Genomic DNA, 24309 nt, shown 5'->3' on the forward strand with positions numbered 1-24309 from the left:
CTCCTAGTGGATGGCGCCAAACGACTTGCCATATTTCACCATATTTGTTTGACTGTGTGTGTGGAAGATGGTGCAAAGCTTCATACTCGAGACAGAGACGAAACGCTGCAATGAGGCGCTAGCTGAAAATGGCTTAGAGCAGCTCAATTGTTAGAATGACGTATATGTCGACAGTAACGGGTTAAAGCAGCCGGGGATTCTTACGGTCGATGCTCGCCAGCAGCCTCGTCCCCCAAGACGCGTTCCAAGCAAAGAAATATAACAACACTATTGCGAGCTACAGTCGGCGCATCGTATTTGCACTCGTGAACGATCACGTTGGCAAGGTCGCGATTTGGTCCTGAGCGGTCACCTAGGGTAAATCCACTATCCTAAACCGCCTCTCAACTGCGACGGCGGCGCGTCTTCCATTTCGCAGCAGCCATGGTCGATTACTCTAAGAAAACGGTTGCCGAGCTGACAGAGATCCTGAAGTCGCGAAGTTTACCGCACTCAGGGAAGAAGGCGGATCTCGTCGCGAGACTGAATGAAGCAGACAAGACGGCACAAGAGAATGGTATGTATACACTGGTGTTGGCGCAAGTGCGCGGCAAAGCAAACCTCCTCGATCACTCTGCGTGCGTCAAATCCAGAATGGTCTGACGCTGACATGTACCTGTATAGAAGCGGAGAAAGCCCCCCCAGCAGAGTCCACCAGCGCGCCTCCCGTGCAAGAGCCAGAACCCGCACTTGAGCCTGCTTCGCAACCCGCGCCTGACGAAGCCGCACCTGTAGAGGCCGCACCTGCAGCTACAGCCCCCACGACTGCCGACGAGCCCGCCGACTCCCCCTCTGCTAATACGGATACTGCACTCGCGAACTCGGCGTCATACTCTTTGAATCTGCCGCACTCTGAGATGGACGCTGAGATGGCCAAGCGCAAGGCCAGGGCTGAACGATTTGGCACCAGCGCCCCTGGTGCCAACGGTGAGACAGGAGAGAGTGCTACCGATGCCGATGCACAGAAGGCCTTGGAGCGCGCGAAGCGCTTCGGCACAGGCCAGACGGCGATGGGCAAATTGGACGAGGCCCTTCCGGAGGAGCGTGAACGCGGCTCAAGGAAGCGAGGCAGGACTGAGGAAACGAGTGCTATGGATGATCCAGCTCTAAGGAAAAGCTTCGGCGGACGAGGTGCACGAGGTCGTGGTGGCCGCTTCCATGGACGAGGTGGGCGAGACAATTCACGGCGCAGAACAGGCGAAAAGCCGACCGGTGTCAGTAAGCAATCGGGCGCTTTCTCGTCGGAAGCAGATCGCCTAGCCGCGGAGGCAAGGAAAAAGAAGTTCGCTTCTGCCTCTTGAATTCTGTGACTATTGGTTTGCGGCTTCCCCTCCAGGGACCGCCGGATATGAGTGTCCTCTGCGTGTTTCAGAAGGTTATGCATGAGGGGTCCTCGACAGACATACTCATAGGTTGGGAAGCAAAAGCAACGCAAAGTGCTGTCGCGCCGTTCGGTTATCCTTTCTACGGGCTTTGGAGGAGGTGGCTATCGAGGCGCTGGCCCTGTGTTATACTCATCTTCCCGGATATGGGTCGTACTGATATTACGCGTACAGAAAATGAATGAATCATATGACCGGCTATGAGCTAGCGGTTGAAAATCAAGACCACAGGTGGGAAGTCTGTAATCTGTCTGTTCGTTCAGTGGCGCTTCTTGCCGTCTTTTTTTTGGCATTTTGCATTCCACTCCGACTACCTGACGATGTAATCGTCTCTAAGACGTCGTTGCAATAAAGGCACTGGACTACCTAGGGAAGAGGCCGTTTACCGGTCCTTGCTTGGGATGATGATAAAGTCTTTGACTGTTGAATGGTACAGTCGACCTGCGACGGACAGCATCATGACGCGATAAATCCCTCAATCAGAAAACATTTCTGGGTCCTCGACGTTGCGCAAGATATTTTCTGTAGGAGCATCACAACCAACACAGGACGGCGGGCAATATACGAGTAGGTCTCGTGGTGATCGAATTGAGAGCTCTATCGAATGTCAAGTGGCTGTGTCGCAACTACAGACCGGCTTGTGCCAAGGTGAGCAAAATCTCCCTGCGCCTCACCCCGGATCCGGCCAAGGGTCACGCCGCCCTATTCTCACCCTCCGACCACAGCGGGTTTATGCTCATCATGGTCAGGCTCATTTTCTTCCCTCCCAGTCTCAACCCTCGCTGGTCCTGGCGAGTTCGAAGGGCCAGTGGTCATCGATGACCCATTCTGTGGCTCGACGGACCGATAGCAATCACCAGTAACTCGAGCTGGTTTCGCAGAAGGGGTTTCGAGCGGAAGCCGTGGCTTAGCTCTGTTGGCTCCAGAATGAAAGACCATCAGTGTTCGCTTTGCAACAAGACTTTCGGCCGACAAGAGCATTTGAGGCGCCATGAACAATCTCACCAAGACCCTCGATTCCGCTGCGACAAGTGCTCCAAGGCCTTCCACCGCAAGGACGGCCTCGACAAGCATGAACAGACTCACCGGTCGAACGGTGCTTCTCTCTTGCAGCGCGGCGAGAGAGCCTGTACAGCCTGCGCTTTAATGAAATCTCGCTGCACCGGCACGCTTCCTTGCGCAAGATGTGGCGCGAAGAATTTGCAATGTGTGTACCCTACGAACAACAGTCGGCCAGTCCCATCCAACCCGATCGGCCTGCAGGAGCAACATGGTTACGACGGCCGCGACTCTTCCTCTCCACTGGCACCACAGCGTCGAATGGGACGGGAACCGCATGACTTCTCTGGCTTCGCTCCCGTGTCGCCACAGGCGCAGTATGACCGTTTAGCCAATCCGCCACCACATGCGCCCAGTGCACCACATTACCTCGATGCCGGAACACTAGGCCTGCAGCCATCTTACGGCATTCAGGACGCTGCATTGTATGGTTCTGTCGGCGAAAATGCGACTACACCAGCCGCAAACTGGACGACAAAAGCGCTGTCGACAATCAATTGGCTCCAGGCGGATATGACCAGCTTCAGTGATGATGACCTCAACAATCTGTTCGGCTTCTTGTCAGGCGATTTCTCATTTTCACCGAGCATTGACCTCGTGAGTCCCGCACAGCAGCATGATGTGGAAATCCCGGCAAATGATCTGCTCTCGAATATCGTTGCTCAGCAAAACCCGCCCCAAGTGGTAGACAGAGTAAACTTTCAGCAGACTTCGCCTAACCCCGACTCTTCCGACGTAGTCGACAAGTCGACCGTGGAAAGTGGCGAGTATTACGTTGACGGAGATGCTGGAAGGCTCCCGAGATCGAAGCGTCGGAAAATCGGGTCAAGGCCCAGGTTTCTGGAGCATGTTGAAGACCTTGAATTCTCACTGGAATACCGCTTTCCGATCACACCGTGTCCAGATTCTCGGTTGACGCTCTCCGATGGAGTCCATGACATGCTATGTACCCTGCACCGTCAACTGTGCCTGGAGACGACTCTTTTCAAGCCGTTTTTGCCATCTGAGTTCCCTACGAGACCGGCCTTGGAGGGCCTGCTCTTTAACTATTTTTCACAATTTGATCCGACAATGCCATTTCTCCATTTTCCAACGTTCAAAGTCGAATCCGGCCCCTGTGTGCTCCTGCTGGCCATGATGGCTCTCGGCAGTTGTTTCGTCGACAGCGACGAGACGGAGATATTCACGCTATCAATGCACGAACTTGTCAGGAGATACCTGATTGTCAGAAATGAACGGAAGGATTGGTCTCCAGAAAACCCGCAAACCCTGGCCCAAGTACATCTGTTGCACGCCGTCGGTGCTGGCTACACGCAGGTGGAGGGTCTTCATGCGTCTGCGTCGTCCTCACTTTATCAGGCAACCAAGTTTTGCCGCGACAGTTGGGCTCCGCAAGAGCCTGCCAACGATCCTGGTCGACGCCATCACAATGCCTTTCCGGAGTGGATAGCTTGGGTCAAGAACGAGGAAGTGATCCGGACAGGGTTCTGCATTTGGCTGCTGGACTGCATGTGGGCGTTTCAGTTTCAACAGCCACCACATTTGAGCCTCGACCATGCCACGGCTGTGCAGCTCCCTTGCCCTGAAAGCGCGTGGTCTGCCAAGGACGTACCCAGTTGGAATCAACTGGCAGCCTCCGGAATTACCGGCACGCCGACCCTGCTTGAGGCGTTACGGAACCTTTACATCGACAAGCGGCACCTCCCAAATCTGGGAGAGTTTAGTCGCATACTACTGATCCATGGCTTAATCCACCGAACGAGGGAGGTCGAAGCGACGGTCACTCAGAGCCTTTCAAAGTTGGAGCCTTCGGCACAGAAGCAAGCAAGTCATGACATTGAGCCGAGAAGCCCAGTCTGGCCACCTTCGGTGCCGCTGTTCAATAGGTGGAGGAATTCTGCCTGTGACTGCCTGGATATATTGCACTGGAGGGCCAATGAAACGATTGGAGCGGCCTGTGGAATGGAACACCCGACGGTGCTCCATCTGCACTTGGCACGAGTCATACTCCTTGCTCCTATGCGCGATATCATCCTGTTTTCCCACCACCTTATCCGCTCCAGCAAAGATGCGATCCGCTTGTTCCCATGCGTGTCATCGGCAGAAGCCGAAGAACATTGCCGTCTGATTCAGAGGTGGGCCTTGCAGGATCAGTACAAGGCTCGTCTGGCGGCCATCCACGCCGGCGTTCTCTTCTGGCATGTCCGGCTGTACTCCGTCAACGGATTCTACGAACCCACGGCGGTAGCATTCGCGGCCCTGCTGCTATGGGCCCTCGGCGCATTCTCTACCAAAAAACCCGTCCAGTCTGGGAAACCTGGTCCGCGAGCTCGCTCGGGCGGAACGTCTTTCCCCTCCGAGCCCTCCTCGCCTTCTCCTGACGTCTGTGACATCATCTTGATCGATCGACCCACGGATGACGAGCTCGTGCAACAATTCGTGCGGCAGGGCGATTACATGCACGCGAATCTCACCGGGGTCGGCGACTTATTTGGGCCCAAGGGGCCTCGGAAAGTGCTCGCAGAAGGCCAAAAATTGCTGAGCACGTTGAGAGGTTGGCGGGGGCTGACCGGGTACTGGATCGGAGTTCTCAGTCGACTGGAAAAGGCGACTGCGAAGTTTGGCGTGGATTCTAATCCTGCAGGAGCAGAGGTGACAGCTCCGGCAGTATAAACCCTTCGTGTGATATGTTTTCCCTTTGGCCGCAGTCAAGTGTATTGCGTGTGCGGAGGAGATACGCCCGTGTATCGTCTAGTCTACAATATGGGAGTCGCTTGCGTCGTCTATCTATGCCATCTTTTCAAACCAACTCTCATTTGTCCGCTGCCACCACGAGACGCTCGGAAGTAGTAGGGGATGAAGTTCAACTCGTCGATGACGCTGCCACCTGCGCGAACCGCGCCATCTAAGAGATCAACATCGACTCCCGGCTCAGCATGGATGAGATCCCTCCTGACTATGCTTGCGTCCTTGGCGACCGTGAGTGCCACGTATTGATCCCCCGTGGTCGCATCGCTCACGACCTTCTCCCCCACTGAGCATGCCGGGTCAAGCTGCACGCTTTTGAAATGATCTTTCACCCACGCGTTGTCGACATCCTCGACACAGTACACTATGGGGCCGCGGATTAGGGCGACGATATCTTGATTCGTGTAGGGATGAGGCGCGACCAGGCGAGGTGACATGTCGACCGTGAGGGTAAAGCGAGGATTGGCGGCCACCCAATCAGCAGGAAGAATCAGGTATCCCTTCTCTAGGTCTGTCGTCGGCGGCGAAGGACTGATCTGAGGAAACGTCAGCCTCGAGCTTTCTGTGGTGGAACTGGAGGATGCTGGGTGTGACTTACCTTCCACGATCTGGCCCAGCCTGGGATTCGGAGAGCCACGCTGACACGCGACGACTCGGTCTTCAGTTCGAATTCGACTTGTCCCTTCCACGGCCAATCGCTCTTCTGAACCAACGTCACCGGGTGGTCATCGCCAGACTGGAATCTGTGCTCGCTGGGGATGTACAAATGAACATTCACCTGTTCTTGACCCTCGGCGCGCGAGTATATGTAGCCGCCCACCTGGCCCAGCAACCTGAGCACATTGGGCGGACAGCAGGCGCACGTGAACCACTCCTCGCGGGTCGACGGATTTGGTTCACTGGACGCCAGCTGGTTGACGTACGTGAACTTGGTCCCGTCGTGCGACATGGCCGTCAACACGGCGTTGTAGAGACACAGCTCCATCACGTCGCTGAACTGGCGGTCCAAGTCGTACTGCAAGATGCGGTCGGCAAGCATCATGACACCAATGGCCGCGCAGGTCTCGGCATAGCAGCCGCCTTCATCGGTCCCTTGCGGCAGGAAATAATCCGGACCGAATCCCTCCCATTGCTTGATGGCGCCGATGCCCCCTGTCACGTACATTTTGCACCCCACCATGTTGTGCCACAGTCTGTAGACAGCTTCCTTCAAGCATGCGGTCGTGGCCGGTTCCATGCCTACCAAGTCGGAGACCGCAGTCAGAAGATACATGGCGCGTACGGAATGTCCCTCGATTGTCTTCTGTTCGGTGATCGGTTTGTGTGCCTGGTAGTAGCAGAGAGGGTCCCCGCCGCCCCAGTACGGCATCCTCGCGTGAGGTCCTTCGCCTCGTGCCTTTGCTTCGACACGATAGTAATGCTCGCCGTTGGCGCCAAGTCTGCCTCGTTCCGTGATGAAGTACTTCGCAAGCTCGAGATGTTTAGGGTCCCTCGTGCGCTGCCACAGCCGAAGAAGCGCGAGCTCAATCTCCGGGTGACCTGGATAGCCCGGTATCTGGCCTTCCTTAGGTCCAAATGTACGGCACAAGAGCTCGACATACTTGAGCAGAGGTTCAAGAAGGTCATTATTTTGGTAGAGCCGATGATGCGCAAGAGCGGCTTCGATAAGATGACCGGCGTTGTAAAGTTCGTGAAAGTCGCGGATGTTCGTAAATCGCTTCCCGGGTTCGACGACGGTGAAGTGGATGTTCAGATAGCCGTCTGGTTGCTGGGCGGAGATGATCATTTGAGTCAGCTCGTGAACGGCCGAAGAAATCTCTTGGTTCGGATGGTCGTGGAGGAAATAGCATGCTCCTTCGATCCATTTGCCAACGTCCGAATCCCTGAATAGGTCACGTTAATTAATACATTCCATTCGCATTTATGACAGCTTCGGCAGGTGGAAATACCAGAAGAGATGGTTAGGTATCGGCCAGACGTCAGGAGCATCGGCGTATGAAGGATGCCACTGCAGCTTGAAGGCATCATATCGACCCGTGTCTTTCAATACTTGGAGCTGGTAGAGAAGAGTCTTGCGGGCGGCTGTTTCGCGCCTCTGCCAGATTAGAGATCCTGGAATTAGCGACGTCCGCGTGAAGGTCTCTTGCGGATAAGCCATAGTAGCTAGATGTTTTCGAGCCTGAGGCGCGGGCTCGAACGTCTCGACATATGCACCGTCTCTCCTGACGTTACAAATTCGCGAGGAGCCAATTTATGACCGGTAGTCTTTGCGCCGGACGAAAGCCTCGCTCCCCCCCAGTCCACCGGAAGACTGTCCATGGGAAGACGTCGGAGGCAAGCGTCGGATCGACGGCATACTGTAGCAATGCAGTAGGGATTCTGGAAGTACTCGTACCCTGTCATGCTTGCCCCGGAGTTCGACCCGTCACACGAGCGACATGCCGGCAAAACAAAACAGTGATGATTCTTCTTCGCTTATTGGACATCCCATCGGAGGATCGCCTCGTCGGCCCACCCCCTTCGGAGGTGAGCCCCCCCCGGTGTTGACTTGGAGTACTATTGAAATCGAGTCTCGCGAACTTGCGAAATACCGACGCTGCAATGCTGACCACCGCGTCATGACTGTTTCTGGAACCACTTTACTCAACGCAGACTTTCGTCTGTAAAAACGAATAGAGCCCCAGCCAGGAAACGTGGCAGCGGAGCGCGTGGGTACGCGAGCAAGCGAACTTTATGCTTGGCCACATTTGAATACTCGGTTGCTCCAGCTGATTGCCTAGGAAGCTAGTCGTGCTTGTTGTGTGGAAAAAGCGGCGGCGCATCCACCTCGCTTCCGGCCCTGGGACAAACGATCCATTCCAAGAGGAGACTGCTTCCCTGTTTCATATCCTGGGGAGTGGCTGTCGAGAGCTCGCTGAGCAAACGCCGCGTGCAATCGCAGGATTGTGTCGAACAGCGGCGCCATGACCCGGGTGCTACGAACACCCTAAACTGGAGACACAATGGAGAAGGTTCGTCGTCTCCAGATTGAGCACGACCACTCGGTCGCCGCGCCCGGTGGGATGAAAGGTTTCCGGCTGTGCCCCCGGACGAGCCCCATGGGGCAACCCCCCTGCATACCACCTTGTCGAACACCAGATCTGCGGAGCAAGCGCGCTTGAGGTATTGGGATAATAGCCATTCATATAACGACCATGCGCCCCCCGGCGTTCAACATCTCCATCTCTTAGAGCTCCCTGCAAAAGCACTCCTACCTTTGTCGATTCAACCCCAGCACCCCACCGCTGCCAGTATGGAGACAGAGAAGGTCGTTCCAGCGGCCTTTGAGCGCCATATCTTAGATGCTACCCACAACGAGACTCTCGAACTTGTCCGCCATGCACAAGAGAGCGATGCCGCTGACAGGCAGCTCACCATCCGCCAGGCCTTGTCCAAGTATAAGAAGGCGGTCTTCTGGGCCATGCTCCTGTCCACCAGTCTCGTCATGGAAGGCTATGACTTGGTCATTGTATGGCTCCCCATGCTCGGTGGGCCACACGGAACATGAGTTATTCTGATTGCCGTTGTATAGATCACGTCGTTCTATGGCCAAACGCAGTTCCGAACCCGGTTTGGCATCCAAGACCCGACAACAGGGAAACATGTTATCCCGGCCAGGTGGCAGTCGGGTTTATCAAATTCGGCCCTTGTTGGCCAACTGGCAGGCCTCTTGGTTAACGCCTACACCCAGGACAAGTTTGGCTGTCGACCCACGATGATGGTGTTTATGGTCTGGATGGCAGTGGTCCTCTTCATCCCCGTTTTCGCGCCTTCGCTTTCGGTCTTGGCCTTTGGCGAAGCGATGTGTGGGATCCCCTGGGGTGTCTTCCAGGTCAGTGAGGCCCATCATACCACCGAGGAGGACACGCTAACTCGGAGCAGACGCTCTCGACGACGTATGCTTGTGAAGTCGTCCCCACAATCCTTCGGCCATACGTGACGGCGTACGTCTGCATGTGTTGGGGAGCAGGTATCCTCCTTTCGTCCGGCGTCGTACGAGCTGTTGCTGGCATCGAGGGCAACCTCGGCTGGAGGCTGCCTTTTGCACTCCAATTTGTCTGGCCTGTTCCCTTGTTCATTGGCGCCTACTTTGCCCCCGAGTCTCCGTGGAATGCCGTTCGCCGCGGCAAGTTCGAACTTGCGCGAAGGAGTTTGCAGCGCCTCAGGCAAGAAACGCCCAACAAGGAGAGGGAGGTCGATGCCAGTTTGGCCTATATCAAATACACCACAGAACTTGAAAGAGCCGAGACGGAGGGTGCTAGCTTCCTCGAGTTGTTTAGGGGAACGAATTTGCGTCGCACCGAGATTGTGAGTTGGAATTCTCTTTGCCTGGAATCTCCTCACTGACCCCAGCTTTTGATAGAACTGCGTCGTTTGGGCGGCACAGATCCTTTGCGGCAATGCTATCCTTGGCTATTCCGTCGTGTTCCTCGAAGCCGCCGGCTTTTCTGAACTTCAAGCATTCGACGTCAACATTTCCCTCTCCGCCTGCTATATCATTGGCGGCATCATCTGTTGGTTGATGTTCCCTCATTTCGGGAGAGCGACCATCTATATGGGAGGCTTGACGCTCATGTTTTTCTGCCTCGTCGCGATCGGCGGTCTCGGATGGTCTTCATCCAAACATGCCCAATTGGCCATTGGCATCTTGCTGGTTGTCTCGACCCTCATCAATATGATCACTGTCGGACCCGCCTGCTATCCCATCGTCGCGGAGACCCCGTCGGGAAGACTGAGGTATAAGACCATCGTGATTGGAAGATTCGTCTACAATCTGACGGGCATCTTCAACAACTCGGTGACGCCTCGGATGATTGCAGCCGATTGTAAGTTTGGCCTGCGCCGTTGCTGTCCCTCCGCTGACCATTGCCACCCAGCTTGGAACTGGGGTGCAAAGACGGGCCTGTTCTATGCAGGCACCAACCTCCTCTGCAACATTTGGTGCTGGTTTCGCCTTCCCGAGACCAAGGATCGTTCCTTTGGTGAGATTGATCTCATGTTTGAGAATCATGTCCCGGCAAGAAAGTTCAAACACACCAAAGTGGACCGTAAGTGGCCGGTGCTGTTTTACCTCTCGTTGTGTCTGGCTAACAGGAATGCTAGAATTCGCCATAGGCCAAGCCACTCAGAAAGAGATTGAAGCATCGGAGAAGCATGCCAGTGCTGAACATCGAGATGTTGCCGCAGTCGCATTGTGATTTGCCTTGGATACAATGTCTTCCACGCTCTCCCTTCGGGGCCGCCTTCTCGGAGACCCGGCGACTTGAAGTTGGATTAAGCACACGCGGGTCCCAAAATGCCATTGTTCCCGATGTCCTTGGGTCAGGATCTCGGGGGCTTTTACTGAGAGCGACCACTAGCGATGGTCATGGCCGGGTCCAGCTGTCTTGCTCATCTGGTACTGGACTCAGCTCTCCCTAGAAGAGAGTATTTCACTGAGCTGTTCGGATTGCAGATATCCCCTTTCCTTCTCCCTAAGTAGGCTCTCTCGTGTTCTCGTCTCCCACGTGAGGACGTGGAACGGGCGAAGTTGTTAAGCATACTACTGGTACACTTTTCGCAATCGGCGCCTCTGCTGTTCCACGCTGGGATCTTTAACAACTCACCGCGGTAGCTGCACAGAGGAATCTCGAATAATGTCGAATCCGAAAGCATGATGAGAAATTGACAAACTACTACTGCTCCCCGGAAGCGCAGATATCGGCCGTGTCATGGACCATGCACACGTGCGTGCACCACAGGACGTCGGCGGCTCTCAATCAGGTGGACGACGAGAAAGGAGTATTGGTACGCTTTCGACTATGTGGGAGAGCATCGATTGACCAAGAAGAGTTTGAGCTCTCTGAAACACGTTCGACTGGCGGATCTGACTGTACATACACTGTCGCTGGGACATATTAACCCATGTCATGGTGACGTGATAGAGGGTCGCGACGACGACCGACCGGGTAAAGCGGCCCTCATTGCGGAACTCTTTGATCCAACAGGTTCAGCTTGTAGCGGCACAGCAAATCAACATATTGACACTGGCTGCGGTACGAGAAAGGCGCTGTGAGCTGATCACAAGTCGACATCCGACCTGAGGAACAATCTTGGTAGGCTATACGCTAACCCCAGGCAAAGCTGGAGGAGCTGGAGAAGATGTTTCTTCTCCCACAGGTGCCCTGCTAGACACTGAAGTCAAATACCCAAGCAGTGGTATTGTCGGTGTGCACTGGCAGATTCGTCCGCCCGTCAGACACCGACACCTCGATATCACCAAGGTCCAGGGGTGCCTCCATAATGCTCCACTGCGATGTTCCGGGAAACGCCATCTGGCGTACATTCAGGCTTGTTCGGCTCCCTGGAAGGCCCGTGATCGTGATGTTCCAGCTGCGGTAGGCCACCCGCGAGCCAGCCAGTACCCGCGTGGTGCCTGCGCCTGAATCCACCGTGGCGTACACATCGAATAATGCATCCGAGCTGCCCTGAGTTGCGAGGCGATTGCCGGTCATGTTGGTTGCGTAGTATTTGTAAACCTGAAATTCCGCAGCTGGGGCATAGTCAGTGGCAGTATAGTTTGCGGGATCGTCGAACTTGGTAAGAAGGTTCGCCATCAAGTCATGCAACTCGGTGTCGCCAAGCCAATTTCTGCGCAGACCGATCGCATTGTATCGTTCGAGCCGCGAGATCCACCAAGCAGCGCCAGCCGGACGCTGTTCAGCGGACGTAGCATACTCGTTGATATTGCTTGGGCGATCCGGCAACCCGTACTGGGCTAACAGAGCTGCGAGAGATTGATTGGCGTAGACAAGGTCATTGCCCGGTTCGTGCACACCGCCCTCAAGATGGTACACGTATTGGTCGGGAACGGTGTTGTTTCCCGAGACAGCCTCAAGCCAGGATGTCCACCAGGTGTTGTTGGCCATTGGCAGGTTTGTGAGCGTCGGTCCCGATATGAGAATAGAGGGATAGGACGCGTCCGCCCTGAGGGATTGTGATCCAATCAGCTGGGTCTTTCTATACCAGCAATGGTTGATCCTATGGCCTGCCCGACGTTTGCTCCAGATTTTGACGACGTCTGAGGCATAAAAGGGTCCCAATGGCGGAATCGGTGTTAAGGGCGACTTACCGAATGAGTCTGTGCGTGCGCACGTAAAGCTCAAGCCACTGGGCCTGCGGACGTTTCCAGAAAAAGTCAGATCCGGCTCGTTCCAGATGTCCGAGACAACGCTGTCCAGAGCATTGTTGGCGTCCATATCGGCCAGCAACTGTGTCACAAAGCGGTCGTAGTCTGACAAGTCACCGCCGTCGCCGGGCCAGACCGTACTCGAATTCGCATGATCCGTAACCCAGATATCATGCAGGAGCAGGATGAAACTGGCGTTGTATTTTCGACAAGTATTGTAGTTCAACAACGTCGACGCCAGGCGACCGCGATGTTCCTCAATTCCCCAGATCCAGCCACGGGCGGGAGCGTCCAGTCGAGCACCACCCGCGCGACCGTATCCGAAGTCGATGTCAGTATAGAAGCGATCGGGGATTTGACTGGGTGCGTCGGGTAATCCGTAGATGAAGCCAGAAGCCAGATGTTTTGGAGAGCCTGTGCTGTTGCTGAGGTCGACCCTTGCTGAAATGTCAAGGCCGAGAACGACGATGGCGAATGCTGCAAGAATGAGAAAAGGCTTCATATCAGAGGACGGTCATACCAAGGGATCGCGACTGCTTCCTTCTGGTGACAACTTTCACCAGAAGAGATCGGCATACATTTGATGAGTGGACTCCATCTCAAGACCTTCCTGTGACATGAATGTACAACACCGAGCTTACTCACCATGGTAGAGACTGACGGTAACAGCTACAACTAGTCTTCTCGGCTCACCGCCACGACGAGCATCAAGCGCTCCGAGCATGTCCACCAAAATCGCGAGCGTTTTAAAAGCCACGTTCCCTCAGTCTACGATTCAGAACTGGCAGACATCGAGTATAGTTGACCGGTACGAATGAGGCACCACGGAGAATTCAGCTGGCACTGCCTATTGTTTTCTCGGCAAGGGACAATTCGGCCCCCAGGGAGAAGGGCTCAGTAGATATATTGCGAACACCTATCGCTGCTTTCGCTAGCTGCGATCCTCCCACACGTTCCGCTGACAGTCGGAAGTCAAAGATAGAAATGTGTCCGCGGACGTGTGGCGTCTGCGAGAATACCAGGCATAATTGCAAGAGCCTGTCAAGTGTTTGTCTCGCAATCTGAGGAAGAGGGTTCTCGGGAGTTATAAACAATTCAAAGCATCATGCTGGAGTGCAGTCAAGAAATGTGTAGGTGGTCGAATTGAGGTGACCCACGCGCTTATCACCTACGTTCTTCTGAACACTCAGGTAATATGAAGGATGTGTCGGTGGGTGAGGGTAGAGGGTGAAGAGGAAGTAATCGTGTGGAAGGTGAGTCGTACGTAGTTCGTTTTGTTTGAAAGCGGCAGGATCAGGGTGAGCTCGAAGTGAGCAGCGAGCAGTTCGACCAATTGCTTTAGCCGCCCATCTCTCACCTGTCTCTCACTTCTTCTTTGATTGGTTCTCGCCACGTCTTATCTCGACCACCCTTTCATGCTCTTGACCTCGATGTCGCCATACACAACGCCGAGCGTTGTTACGCTCGCTATCATATGCCTGACAGCTCAGTTGCCGATGTATTCGGAGAGAAAGGCTCAGTGTCAGGCCGTGGACTCTGCACCGAACCCATGTACCCGAGGTGGGTGCTGGAGATCTGATATCACAGGATCTGGATTTGAGGTCGGCAATCTGATTTACAATCCCGCGGAGAACATCAAGCGATATAAGTCTTCGAGAGAATGCCAGGTTCTTATCAGAATCCCATGTGAACAACAGCGCGAAGATATCGCAGAAAGGAGCTGTCTGATAAGCAGGCTCCACCAGGTTGGACCAGGATGCGCATGGTACAGATAAGCCATGTCCAACCACAACCGCACATTCTTCAACCCCAGACCTCAAGCCGAGAGGCTGGTGTCAATCCTGCCTCAATATAGCTGACCTTTTCTCGTTATCAGGCTCTCAGGCGTCAAGCCTTGTACGGCAGACCACGGTTGACGCTGTCCCTGCGCCTAGGGCCAGCTATTCGAGTGCTGCACAAACACCACCAATGCCGCTTTGTGATCTACCAACGCCGAGTTATCGCGGTCATCGACGCTGGATGCTGGACCGGCACTTCGATCCGATACTTGGCCTTGGGAGGCTATTGCACACCTGGCAGTCAATACTCAGATGGGTCAGAGCAGCTCATTTAATGCCTCTTTGTGCCTTCCCGCTGACGGCCAAGTGAAAGGATTGAGAGGGATCTAGACATCTGTGGGCACGAGGATAAGAGTCTCCAACATTGTCGAAGACTTCCGAGGCATGTGTCCATCGTGAGTTGACAGCGTGTGTACGCTCAGCTATTTGCATACACTTGGATTTATACACCAGGCCTCGGAGCTTCACTGATCGACTGGGGGTCCTGCTGTGAAAAGGTGAGACCCATGTTGGTGCCGTTATCAGCAAGCCTATGGCCAAATCAAGAGGGTGGCTTACATGTCCAGGACTCTGATTCGCCCACAGTCTATCGATCTCGTCGAGAGATCTGCCGCGGATATGCTGTTTCAGTAAAAGTGAAGTCTCGAAGCGAATCTATACTGCGTCCCCGGAGAAGCACAAGAACGTCATTTGTGATCTGAAGTGCTTGGAAGGGAGTCCCCCACGACCCGACAACAGACTCCCTAGCAGTATATGTACCTTTTAATGTCTCATGGTGGAATGCTTCCGTCAACCCATTCAGCATTCCTCTCGCTACACGAGGGAGCAGCTCAACAACCACAACGACACCGGGCGGATACACAAACGTCGAACCAACACGATGACTGTCGATATCGGCATGCCCTTCAGGGCCCCTGAGGTCAATCCTATCACTCGAAAAGCCCGGGCTATTCCCTTCCTAAACCCCCTTAATATGTACGGCCGGGTGTTCTTCTTCTCGTGGTTTGGCTTCTTCATTGCCTTCTGGTCATGGTATGCGTTCCCACCACTGGTAAGCAAGACCTCACGCTTATGTGTCCGTGAGCATGAGCTGACTCGCATCAGTTGCACGACACCATCCAGAAGGACCTCAAGTTGACCAAGGTCGATGTTGCGAACTCGAACATCGTTGCCCTTTGTGCCACCCTGCTCGTTCGATTGATAGCCGGGCCTTGCTGCGACCACTTCGGACCACGCTGGACGTTTACTGGATGCCTCGTCATCGGTGCCATTCCTACATTCTTGGCGGGAACCGCCTACACCAAAAGCCAGCTATTCGCTGTTCGCTTCTTCGTCGGTATTCTCGGTGGCAGCTTCGTTCCTTGTCAGGTGTGGAGCACCGGCTTCTTCGACAAAAACGTGGTTGGCACCGCCAATGCATTCACCGCTGGCTTCGGTAATTCCGGTGGTGGCGTCACCTAGTATGTGCACCTTTGCGCACCTATGCCCGCCATACTGTTAGATGACCGGATGCTGACGAACTGTATAGTTTCCTGATGCCGTCCATCTACGACTCCCTCGTTAGCGATGGGCTGACTCCCCATGTCGCTTGGCGTGTCACCTTTATTGTACCTGGCATCGTCATCCTCTTTGTGGCCGCTGGCCTGCTTCTCCTCTGCCAAGATACACCTGTTGGTAAATGGAGCGAACGCCATAACGCCGCTCAGACCAATCTAGCCGCTCATGGTGTGCAGGCTACCATTGTCGACAGACCTCAAGTTGGCATCGCAGACAAGCCCGCGTCCCTCTCTTCTGGCACGGGTAGCCCGCCTGCAGGGGAGAAAATGCAGTACGACGCGACGGGAGAGCGCAAGCAGTCTGTATTCTTCGACCACGAGGCTCAACTTAGCGAGCAACAAATGCTCGACACCGCTCGTGGTGAAATTGTCGTCAAGCCAACGATGATGCAAGTCTTCAGAGTCATGTTTGCACCACAAACCCTTGTCCAAGCGTTCTGCTACTTCTGCTCATTTGGTGCTGAGTTGGCCATTAACTCCATCCTTGGCACCTACTATCAGAAGAACTTCAAGCAACTCGGCCAAACCACCTCGGGCCAATGGGCGGCCATGTTTGGTCTCCTCAACGTGGTTACTCGGCCCCTGGGGGGCATCATCGCCGACTTGCTGTACCGGCGCTTCCCAAACGTCTGGATCAAAAAGATCTGGATCCACACCCTGGGGATCATCACCGGTGTCTTTCTTATCGTCATCGGCGTCCTCGACCCACATGATACCAGCACCATGTTCGGTCTCATTGCTGGCATGGCCATCTTCCTCGAAGCTGGCAACGGTGCCAACTTCGCATTGGTTCCGCACGTCCTCCCTCACGCCAACGGCGTAGTGTCTGGTATGACTGGTGCTACTGGAAACTTCGGTGGCATCGTCTTTGCCATCATCTTCAGGTACATGAAGACCAACTATGCCAAGTCTTTCTGGATCGTTGGTGTTATTACTATTGGGATCAACTTGGCCGTATGCTGGATTCCCCCGGTTTCCAAGAAACAGATCGGTGGTCGTTAGTTTCCCAAAGGTGGAGGTTACGAGAGCTTACAGCGTCTGATGAGAAGATTGCACGACTACCAGCGTTGTTTAGATATCTATATGGTTAGATCACCAACTTGATGTCATGTTATGGACAAGCACTGAATGCAGAGCATATTGTTTACATCTCCTCTGTCAGAGTACGCGCTTCCGGTATGCCAAATGCCATATCTTACATGGTGGCCTATTTCTCTCTTAGCCATCGATGCTCGTCCATCACCAGTTCAGCGCAGTCGGTCTTTCTGCAGGCCGTGTCCGATTCAGCCTTGGCACAAAGGATCCAAGGGTGACTCGTTGTCGTCACCACTTCTCGCTCCACCAATGCATCCATCCATTCAAAACAGCCAACCGCCGTTGCCACGCAAATACCTTGTACAGCGACATGATCGATCCATGGCCCAGGTATGAAACACGCCTTGTGCTTGGAGCAGGGCGCAACCCACCGCTCGGCTGCTGCCGAGCTGCACTCGTCGTTGGTCAATCTATGCCGTAGGGAGTCTTGTACGAGTTCCCATGCGGCAAACCATGGTTGATGGTTTCGTCATGCTGTTATGTAGGTACAGATGATTTCATCAAGCCATTGGGAATAAGTAGATCTGCTGTGCCAGATTTCGCCAATTTGCAAATGTCTCGAATTCCAATCGCCAGGATCTTGCTCGCCCCAACACGTCCCCCAACACTCACATCATTTCGCAATCCATTCGGCTGTGCTCTTACAAAACATTCCCAAGCCCGAAACATTTGTGCAACAATACGTCCCAGCATGCCGGAGCCACTCCACGCCAACGAGGTCAACACGGAGACCGACCCCTCGGTCGCGAAACAATACGACCGCGAAACACCCAAAGAGCAGCAATGGAAGGAACTGTACGAGATGATCGACGGCAAGAAGATCAGTATCCTCAGCACGTACCGTGCAGGCGTCGGACCTGTAGGCCGCTCCATGGGCGTTGCGAAACGCGTCGGACCCGACATTCTGTACCTCGCCAACAAGCATTCACGGAAGTTCTCGGACATGGAGAAGAACAAGGAAGTCCAGATTACCTTCCAAGACAGCAAGACGCAGGATTGGATCTCCATCACCGGAACTGCCACGGCCACCAGCAACGACGACCCTCGCATCCAGGAACTGTACAGTCCCGCAGTGTCGGCCTGGTTCGGCGACCTGAAAGATGGCGTGCACGATGGAACATGGAAGGACCCCCGAATGAGTCTGATTGAGGTCCAGAGCAAGTATATCGTGTATTGGAAGAAGGAAACCTCAACCCTGGGATTCATGAAAGAAGTTGGCACCGCAGCACTTACCGGCGGCGTTGCTCAGACCGGTGTGCAACGAGAACTGTCGGAAGAGGACATTAAAAAGGAGCGAGTGTGAAGTTGATGATTGACGACATTGCTACCACAGAGCGCGCCGCTTCATGTTATGATACTACATACCTTGCATCTACTCCGTCCTCCGTACCCGCAAGCGGACGAGAATATTCACGGTGTTCCATATCGGGAGGCATTTCTCCACGTGCGCACGTGGCTGGCGTAGAGCACATGATACAAACGCAGTCGACGAATTTCGCATATTCACCGCCGCTGCAGTTTAGCCAGACTCAGGGGCAGCGAAACGCCATAGAGCCCGACTGGGATTAGCGCCTTGGCAGCCGTTGAGGGCGTCACGCCTGGACCGACTGGCTGGCGATTTGCGGTGAAAAGAAAGTGAAGTGAACCCGTGGCCTCAGCTTTCATTCAGCCCTTGCAGTCCCTTCAGAACTGCGAATTGTTGTAATTCCAAGTGAACCATCGCGGAGGCTGATATCGTCTCCATCTATTTCCTCAGGTGTCTCGACTGACATTGACGATCCCAACATGTTGAAAGTGCCGTCGCGCAGCAAGTCTGGCGGCCAGCAGTCTCTCACCAAGGCGGTCATTCTGGTAAGCTTGGCACATCAGCATCACGAATTAGGACTCGACTGAGCAGTGCCAGGTCGGTGGTCCATCTCGAGGCACCCGTTTTCGACCGTTGAGTCTCGATGTCCCCAAGGTAAGTGAGTCGACAATCAATCCCGCTGCGCTGCTCCTCGCTTATCAAACTTTTGTTCCATAGCCTCTCTTCGATGTTGCCGGCCATCCCATCATCTGGCACTGCCTGAAGGCGGTGTCCAAAGTCGACGACATCAAGGAAGTCATCCTGATCGGCTACTATGAAGAGAATGTCTTCCGTGACTTCATCAAGGACTCGTCAAGAGAGTTCCCCCAGTTCAAAATCACCTATCTCCGCGAATACCAAGCGCTGGGCACAGCCGGCGGGCTCTACCACTTCCGCGACGCCATCCTCAAAGGCCGGCCGGACCGATTCTTCGTCCTCAACTCCGACGTCTGCTGCTCCTTCCCGCTGGAAGCGATGCTCAAGCTGTTCGAGGAGAAGGACGCCGAAGCCGTGATCCTGGGCACGCGCGTCAGCAACGAGGCGGCCACCAACTTCGGCTGCATCGTCTCGGACACGCACACCAAACGCGTGCTGCACTACGTCGAGAAGCCCGAGTCGCACATCTCCAACCTGATCAACTGCGGCGTGTACCTGTTCGCCACGGACGCCATCTTCCCGTCCATCAAGACGGCGATCAAGCGCAAGACGGAACGCCCGCGCATGATCAACTACCCCTCGTCGGAGAACCTGGACTCGTCCTTCATGGCCGACCCGGAAGAGGACGGCGAGCGCAACGAAGTCATGCGCCTGGAGCAGGACATCCTGCCCGAACTCGCCGACAGCAACCGCTTCTTCGTGCACGAGACCAAGGACTTCTGGCGCCAGATCAAGACGGCCGGCTCCGCCGTGCCGGCCAACGCCCTCTACCTGCAAAAGGCCTTCCAGTCGCAGTCGGACGAGATCGCCAAGCCGTCCGCGACCATCGTGCCGCCCGTCTTCATCCACCCGACCGCCCAGGTCGACCCCACCGCGAAGCTGGGCCCAAACGTCTCGGTCGGGCCCAAGGCCGTCATCGGCGCGGGCGCCCGCGTCAAGGACGCCATCGTCCTCGACGAGGCCGAGATCAAACACGACGCCTGTGTGCTCTACGCCATCATCGGCTGGAACAGTCGCGTCGGCGCGTGGGCCCGCGTCGAGGGCACGGCCACCCCGATCACCAGCCACAACACCACCATCATCAAGAACGGCGTCAAGGTCCAGAGCATCACCATCCTGGGCAAGGAGTGCGGCGTCGGCGACGAGGTCCGCGTCCAGAACTGCATCTGCCTACCCTACAAGGAGTTGAAGCGCGATGTCGCCAACGAGGTCATCATGTAAGTGAGGTGTGGGGTTTCGTCCTTTCGTTGGGTATGGACGATGGGTAATTCTTGCGTCGAGAGCACGAATCTTTTCCCACCCAAAAGCCAACCCCAACCCCCCCTTTAGTCAGGTGTTCTAGGCCGGAAAAGTGATAGAGAGAAAAGCAGTCCAGGCGTGCGAGACCAAGCTAAAGGCAGCAAAATTGTGTCGGGATTGTTTGCGGGCCTGCTTGCTACTTTTACTTCTACTAGCTAAGGTAGTCAATGAGGGTACGGACGGAGTGGCTCGAGCATTCCCCTTCCCGCTCCATGAATCCGACCGAGGGTGATTGCAACGCAGCTGCTGCTAAAGGCACATGATAGACCATTCAGGAGTATAAACCATCAATCGTGCAACATGCAAGAGACCACAGAGCACAGATCCCGTTCATGATCACACAGAAGAGACATCTTTCGTTAAATTGGAGACAACCTGCTCTCGCTCCCGTGTAGGGCGCAATCGTTCGGTTCTAGTCAGAGGCATCCTTCAAGAACTCAAATCTGGCGGCACAGCTTCGGCGGCCGTGCTTTCCCAGCACGCGATTCTGCCTTTCCACGTCCTTACTGCATAAGTCTTTGTCGTCCTCACCAGTCCACACGCCTTGGATATCCCGAGGCAGGAACTTGTCGCAGTCGAACGTTGCGAACTCTGCCGTTGAGATCTTCTTGCCTCCACGTTGGCGACGCAGGCGAGAAATGTGGGACCGGCGGTTACTGAGCATGATGGGTACAATGGTGCTGGCGAGCTCCCACTGGAAGGTGGTGGATTCGGCAGCTTTGAGAAGCACTTGTTCGCAGCCACGCGTGGTCAGGTAGGACTTGCGTTGCTCTTCGAACCACTTGTCCATCGGGTGCTCGTGAGTAGACAAAGGGTGTTTTTGCTCTGGAACTGATGTTGTTGAACTTCGTCCTTGTTCTGCTTGTTCTGGTTCTCGGGCTTGTTCTACTTTGCATCGTGCGTCTTGAGGCTCTGCTTCTGGGTGTTGTGCTTCCTGACGCTGTGCTGCAATCCGCTTCTCCTTCTGCAACTGTGCCTCTTCGTTTTCATCCTCTTGTTTTATGTAGTGCCCCTCGGCTTCCCCTGTTCCTTCTTGCCCCTCGATAGGCTCTTCAAATAATTCGGCACTGGAATTCGAGCGATATTGTGGATCTTCAAGTGGCAGCATGGCCCTATGGCGAGGTTCCAGCCAGGTTTCGTCTTCGATCTTGATCTCGAGTGACTCCTCCCGGTCTCCCCCTTTGGTGATGGGATGCTCGGCAGAGTCCAAAGCATTGATACTTTCATCGTCTGGAGGCATGACTGAGGCGCCAACGCCGTATGCTTCGAATCCTCCTTGCGGGTCAGGGAGCTCTGTCAGGTCGAAAACCTCGTCGTTGGTGAGTTGGTCGGACGATGCCTGCCTGCATTCACGTTGAATTGTGTCTTGTTGGGTTTGTTCTTCTTGTGCCGTCTCATAGTTTTCCGGTGTTTCTTGGGCGGTCTCAAACCCTTCCGATCTTTGCCGCTTTTTCGGCGGTACGAGGTCAGCGAAGTCAACTTCGACATCTTCGTCCGTCTCATCGAGGTCATACTCCGAGGACGACTGGACATTGGGTCCTGGTTTGTCGCTGAATAATTGCACCTTAGTAGGAGGTGAGGCTTGCCTGCCATCAGCGCCTCGAAGAAGTCTACCGCTAACGTCTTCCTCCCCATCGGACTTGTCGTCATCTTCAGCCTCTGAAACAAAAAGCCATGAAGTGCCACCCACTTGTGTCTCAAACTGTCCTGACGGCGACGTCAATGTGGGCGACGATATTAACGCAGGCAGTTTCTCGCTCTTTCTCCAGGAATCGGTGCTGACCAGTTGTGCAGGTCGTTGGCCAGACGGCCAGCCATCAGTGCTGACTGAAGAGTGTCGCTGCGTGGGTAAAAGTGTTGGCTCAGTATGCTGTCGCTTTTGCGTGTCTTCTGAGGATGTTCGGTATGACGGCCCAACAATTGAGGCTTTGGCAATGGCGCCGACTTGTGGTTGGACCGGTTGAGGATGACTCTCTGTCGACTGTTCCGCCCCCATAGCGGCCACCGCAGCCTGAGACTCCCCCTCTTGACTTCGTCCTTGAGCGCTGGAGGCAGTATCCTGACTGTTTAAATTCGACGAATTTGAGGGCTGTGTCGATTGAGATTGTGTACTTCGTCCCGCGCTTCTCTTTCTCGAGGTGTTAGACTCGGGTAGACGAGTGAAAGGAGGAGGATCAGGTTGAAATGATGGCGATCTTGTCCGGCGACGCAGTTGAGGACTGATTTGATCTGCGCCTTGCGAAGCTTCGACAATGTCAGTTGAAAGTGTCGTGTGTCTGTGGGTTGGAACATTTTGCGTAGGAGGTTGATTGTCGTCAGCCGAAATATGAGACGTGTGTGCTTCTTCACCTTCTCTTTCTCCCACTACCTCTGCACCATGGGCTTTGCCTCCCCCCTCCTTCTCCTGTCCTGCTCTTAGCATCGAGGCCCGTCGGAATCCATGCACCTTCACAAGCTTGTAGCAATCATAGCAAAGAACTCTGCCTTCTTTATCCTGCCGCCACTTGCCAGCTTCGTCAATGAAGCAGATAGCGCATTGCAACTCAGCTTGGCTTGACGCCGCATCCGATCCTCTGCGACCGCCCGTCTGACTCTCAAGCTCCCCCGAGACATCGGGATGGCCTACTCGAGATTCTTGAGACAAAAAGGGCGCAACCTTTGAGATGGCGAGCCCATTTCTCTTGCAATAGTCAGGGAGTACTTGCGTGACAAAATGACACTTCCACTCGGCAGCGGTGTGGCTATCATTTTGCTCGGCGAAATCCTCCCAAGGCGCATCGAAGTCCTCAAATTCCTTCCCTTCCACGATCGCGACAAGATCATACAGCAAGTCACTTTCCTCCTCTGTGAAGGGCTTGGAAGCGGCAGGCTGCGTTTTCGCTACAGGATCCGCTCTCATTCGATGGCTTGTGGAAGTCTCAGATTGAACGCCATCTCGCATTGCTCTCACTGAGGTAGCGGTAGCAGGAAAGGTTGTTGCGGCAGACCTTCTCGAGTGCAATGATCTCTCACTGCGCTCTTCGTGACCATCTTTGATTCGCTGAGCTTCCCCATCGTCATCCAACTCTCTCCGCCTCTTCTTCTGTGGGACAGGCCTCGACAGCTCTGCGGCTGATCCCTCTGGTTCACGAGGCTTGGGTTCGATGGCCTCGGTGACTTGTCTCTTCTGATACTGTGTATGTTTGATCCATCTGTCGCGCCAACTCTGAAAGGTATGTCTTGGGTTCACTTCTTCCAGCTGCTTGTAGATCTCATTGCCTTTCCAAGAGCCACCGCGATCCACAAACGGCTTCAACCAGTTCCAGAGGAACTGATCATCTGCGGGTGTGAAAGGAGTCCTCCCTCCCTTGGATGATGTCACACTACTGCCGATAGGTCTCGCGACTCGTGTGGGTGCGCCGATTGCATGGCTCGCTAGGTCCTCCAGTCTGCCGTCGCGGATGGACGATTCGACGTACTTGTAGGAATGTGTTCCGGGGGCATTGTTCTTCTTCGCGTGGTCGACAAGTCTCACGTCGGCCTCGGTGTCTCTGTCCACAATGACTGCGCCATTGCGCCGCGCGTTCTCGATCAGCCATCTGCGCTGTGGGATGACATGAGAGAACCAGAGCTTCTGCCCAGCAAATAAGGTCAGATCGTCGTCGTTGGCATCATGCGAGCGTGTGACACCTTGGTACACGATGTGACGAGACATCGTCGTCAGCTCCGGTGGGGTTCTCGTGGCATTTTGAACTGGCTCAGCGCATTGTTTACTGATGGACAGCCCCGCAGAAGTCGGTCGCCTTCCTGCCCTTCAGCGCCCCAGGTTTCCGAGCACGTGAGCACGTGACTGGCCTGCGCCCTTCGAATTACCTACTACGGTAGTATTGACCGAGCCCGCAGCACTGCAACGAGGTACGGAACGGCGCCCGCACTATGTCGCCCACCAAGGAAAGAAACCCATTTCGTGCCCGGCAAGGGGAACAGAAGCGGCATCCGGGCGACGAGCGATGGGGGTACTGGATCCCCTCGGGAAAAGCGAGCGGGATGCGGTAAGTTTTCGGAAGCGAGCATCGAGTTGGAATCAGCAATTGTCTCCTCTCTG

General features: G+C 54.8%; 9 protein-coding genes across 9 annotated transcripts; 6 read left to right on the forward strand and 3 right to left on the reverse strand.

The window, feature by feature from the left end:
* Positions 1-423: 423 nt before the first annotated feature.
* Positions 424-1340, forward strand: G647_00553 (uncharacterized protein; the record flags this gene model as incomplete). Its single annotated transcript, XM_008723956.1, has 2 exons — positions 424-556; positions 664-1340. 2 exons carry the CDS (start codon positions 424-426, stop codon positions 1338-1340), a joined length of 810 nt encoding a protein of 269 aa, XP_008722178.1.
* Positions 1341-2605: 1265 nt separating this feature from the next.
* On the forward strand, positions 2606-5153 carry G647_00554 (uncharacterized protein; the record flags this gene model as incomplete). Its single annotated transcript, XM_008723957.1, has 2 exons — positions 2606-2628; positions 2651-5153. The coding sequence occupies 2 exons, from the start codon at positions 2606-2608 to the stop codon at positions 5151-5153; spliced, it is 2526 nt and encodes an 841-aa protein (XP_008722179.1).
* Positions 5154-5263: 110 nt separating this feature from the next.
* G647_00555 (uncharacterized protein) lies at positions 5264-7386 on the reverse strand (the record flags this gene model as incomplete). Its single annotated transcript, XM_008723958.1, has 3 exons — positions 5264-5764; positions 5827-7111; positions 7178-7386. The coding sequence occupies 3 exons, from the start codon at positions 7384-7386 to the stop codon at positions 5264-5266; spliced, it is 1995 nt and encodes a 664-aa protein (XP_008722180.1).
* Positions 7387-8520: 1134 nt separating this feature from the next.
* On the forward strand, positions 8521-10465 carry G647_00556 (uncharacterized protein; the record flags this gene model as incomplete). Its single annotated transcript, XM_008723959.1, has 6 exons — positions 8521-8736; positions 8800-9099; positions 9147-9575; positions 9631-10093; positions 10145-10315; positions 10371-10465. The coding sequence occupies 6 exons, from the start codon at positions 8521-8523 to the stop codon at positions 10463-10465; spliced, it is 1674 nt and encodes a 557-aa protein (XP_008722181.1).
* Positions 10466-11434: 969 nt separating this feature from the next.
* On the reverse strand, positions 11435-12937 carry G647_00557 (uncharacterized protein; the record flags this gene model as incomplete). Its single annotated transcript, XM_008723960.1, has 1 exon — positions 11435-12937. The coding sequence occupies one exon, from the start codon at positions 12935-12937 to the stop codon at positions 11435-11437; it is 1503 nt and encodes a 500-aa protein (XP_008722182.1).
* Positions 12938-15153: 2216 nt separating this feature from the next.
* On the forward strand, positions 15154-16831 carry G647_00558 (uncharacterized protein; the record flags this gene model as incomplete). Its single annotated transcript, XM_008723961.1, has 3 exons — positions 15154-15324; positions 15378-15733; positions 15802-16831. 3 exons carry the CDS (start codon positions 15154-15156, stop codon positions 16829-16831), a joined length of 1557 nt encoding a protein of 518 aa, XP_008722183.1.
* Positions 16832-17615: 784 nt separating this feature from the next.
* On the forward strand, positions 17616-18227 carry G647_00559 (uncharacterized protein; the record flags this gene model as incomplete). Its single annotated transcript, XM_008723962.1, has 1 exon — positions 17616-18227. One exon carries the CDS (start codon positions 17616-17618, stop codon positions 18225-18227), a length of 612 nt encoding a protein of 203 aa, XP_008722184.1.
* Positions 18228-18709: 482 nt separating this feature from the next.
* Positions 18710-20147, forward strand: G647_00560 (uncharacterized protein; the record flags this gene model as incomplete). The annotated part of the gene is made up of 3 exons (XM_008723963.1): positions 18710-18775; positions 18807-18884; positions 18948-20147. The coding sequence occupies 3 exons, from the start codon at positions 18710-18712 to the stop codon at positions 20145-20147; spliced, it is 1344 nt and encodes a 447-aa protein (XP_008722185.1).
* A 490-nt stretch (positions 20148-20637) lies between these two features.
* G647_00561 (uncharacterized protein) lies at positions 20638-23919 on the reverse strand (the record flags this gene model as incomplete). The annotated part of the gene is made up of 1 exon (XM_008723964.1): positions 20638-23919. The coding sequence occupies one exon, from the start codon at positions 23917-23919 to the stop codon at positions 20638-20640; it is 3282 nt and encodes a 1093-aa protein (XP_008722186.1).
* Positions 23920-24309: the final 390 nt, after the last annotated feature.

Source organism: Cladophialophora carrionii (assembly GCF_000365165.1).
Source record: "Cladophialophora carrionii CBS 160.54 unplaced genomic scaffold supercont1.1, whole genome shotgun sequence".
Taxonomy (NCBI): domain Eukaryota; kingdom Fungi; phylum Ascomycota; class Eurotiomycetes; order Chaetothyriales; family Herpotrichiellaceae; genus Cladophialophora; species Cladophialophora carrionii.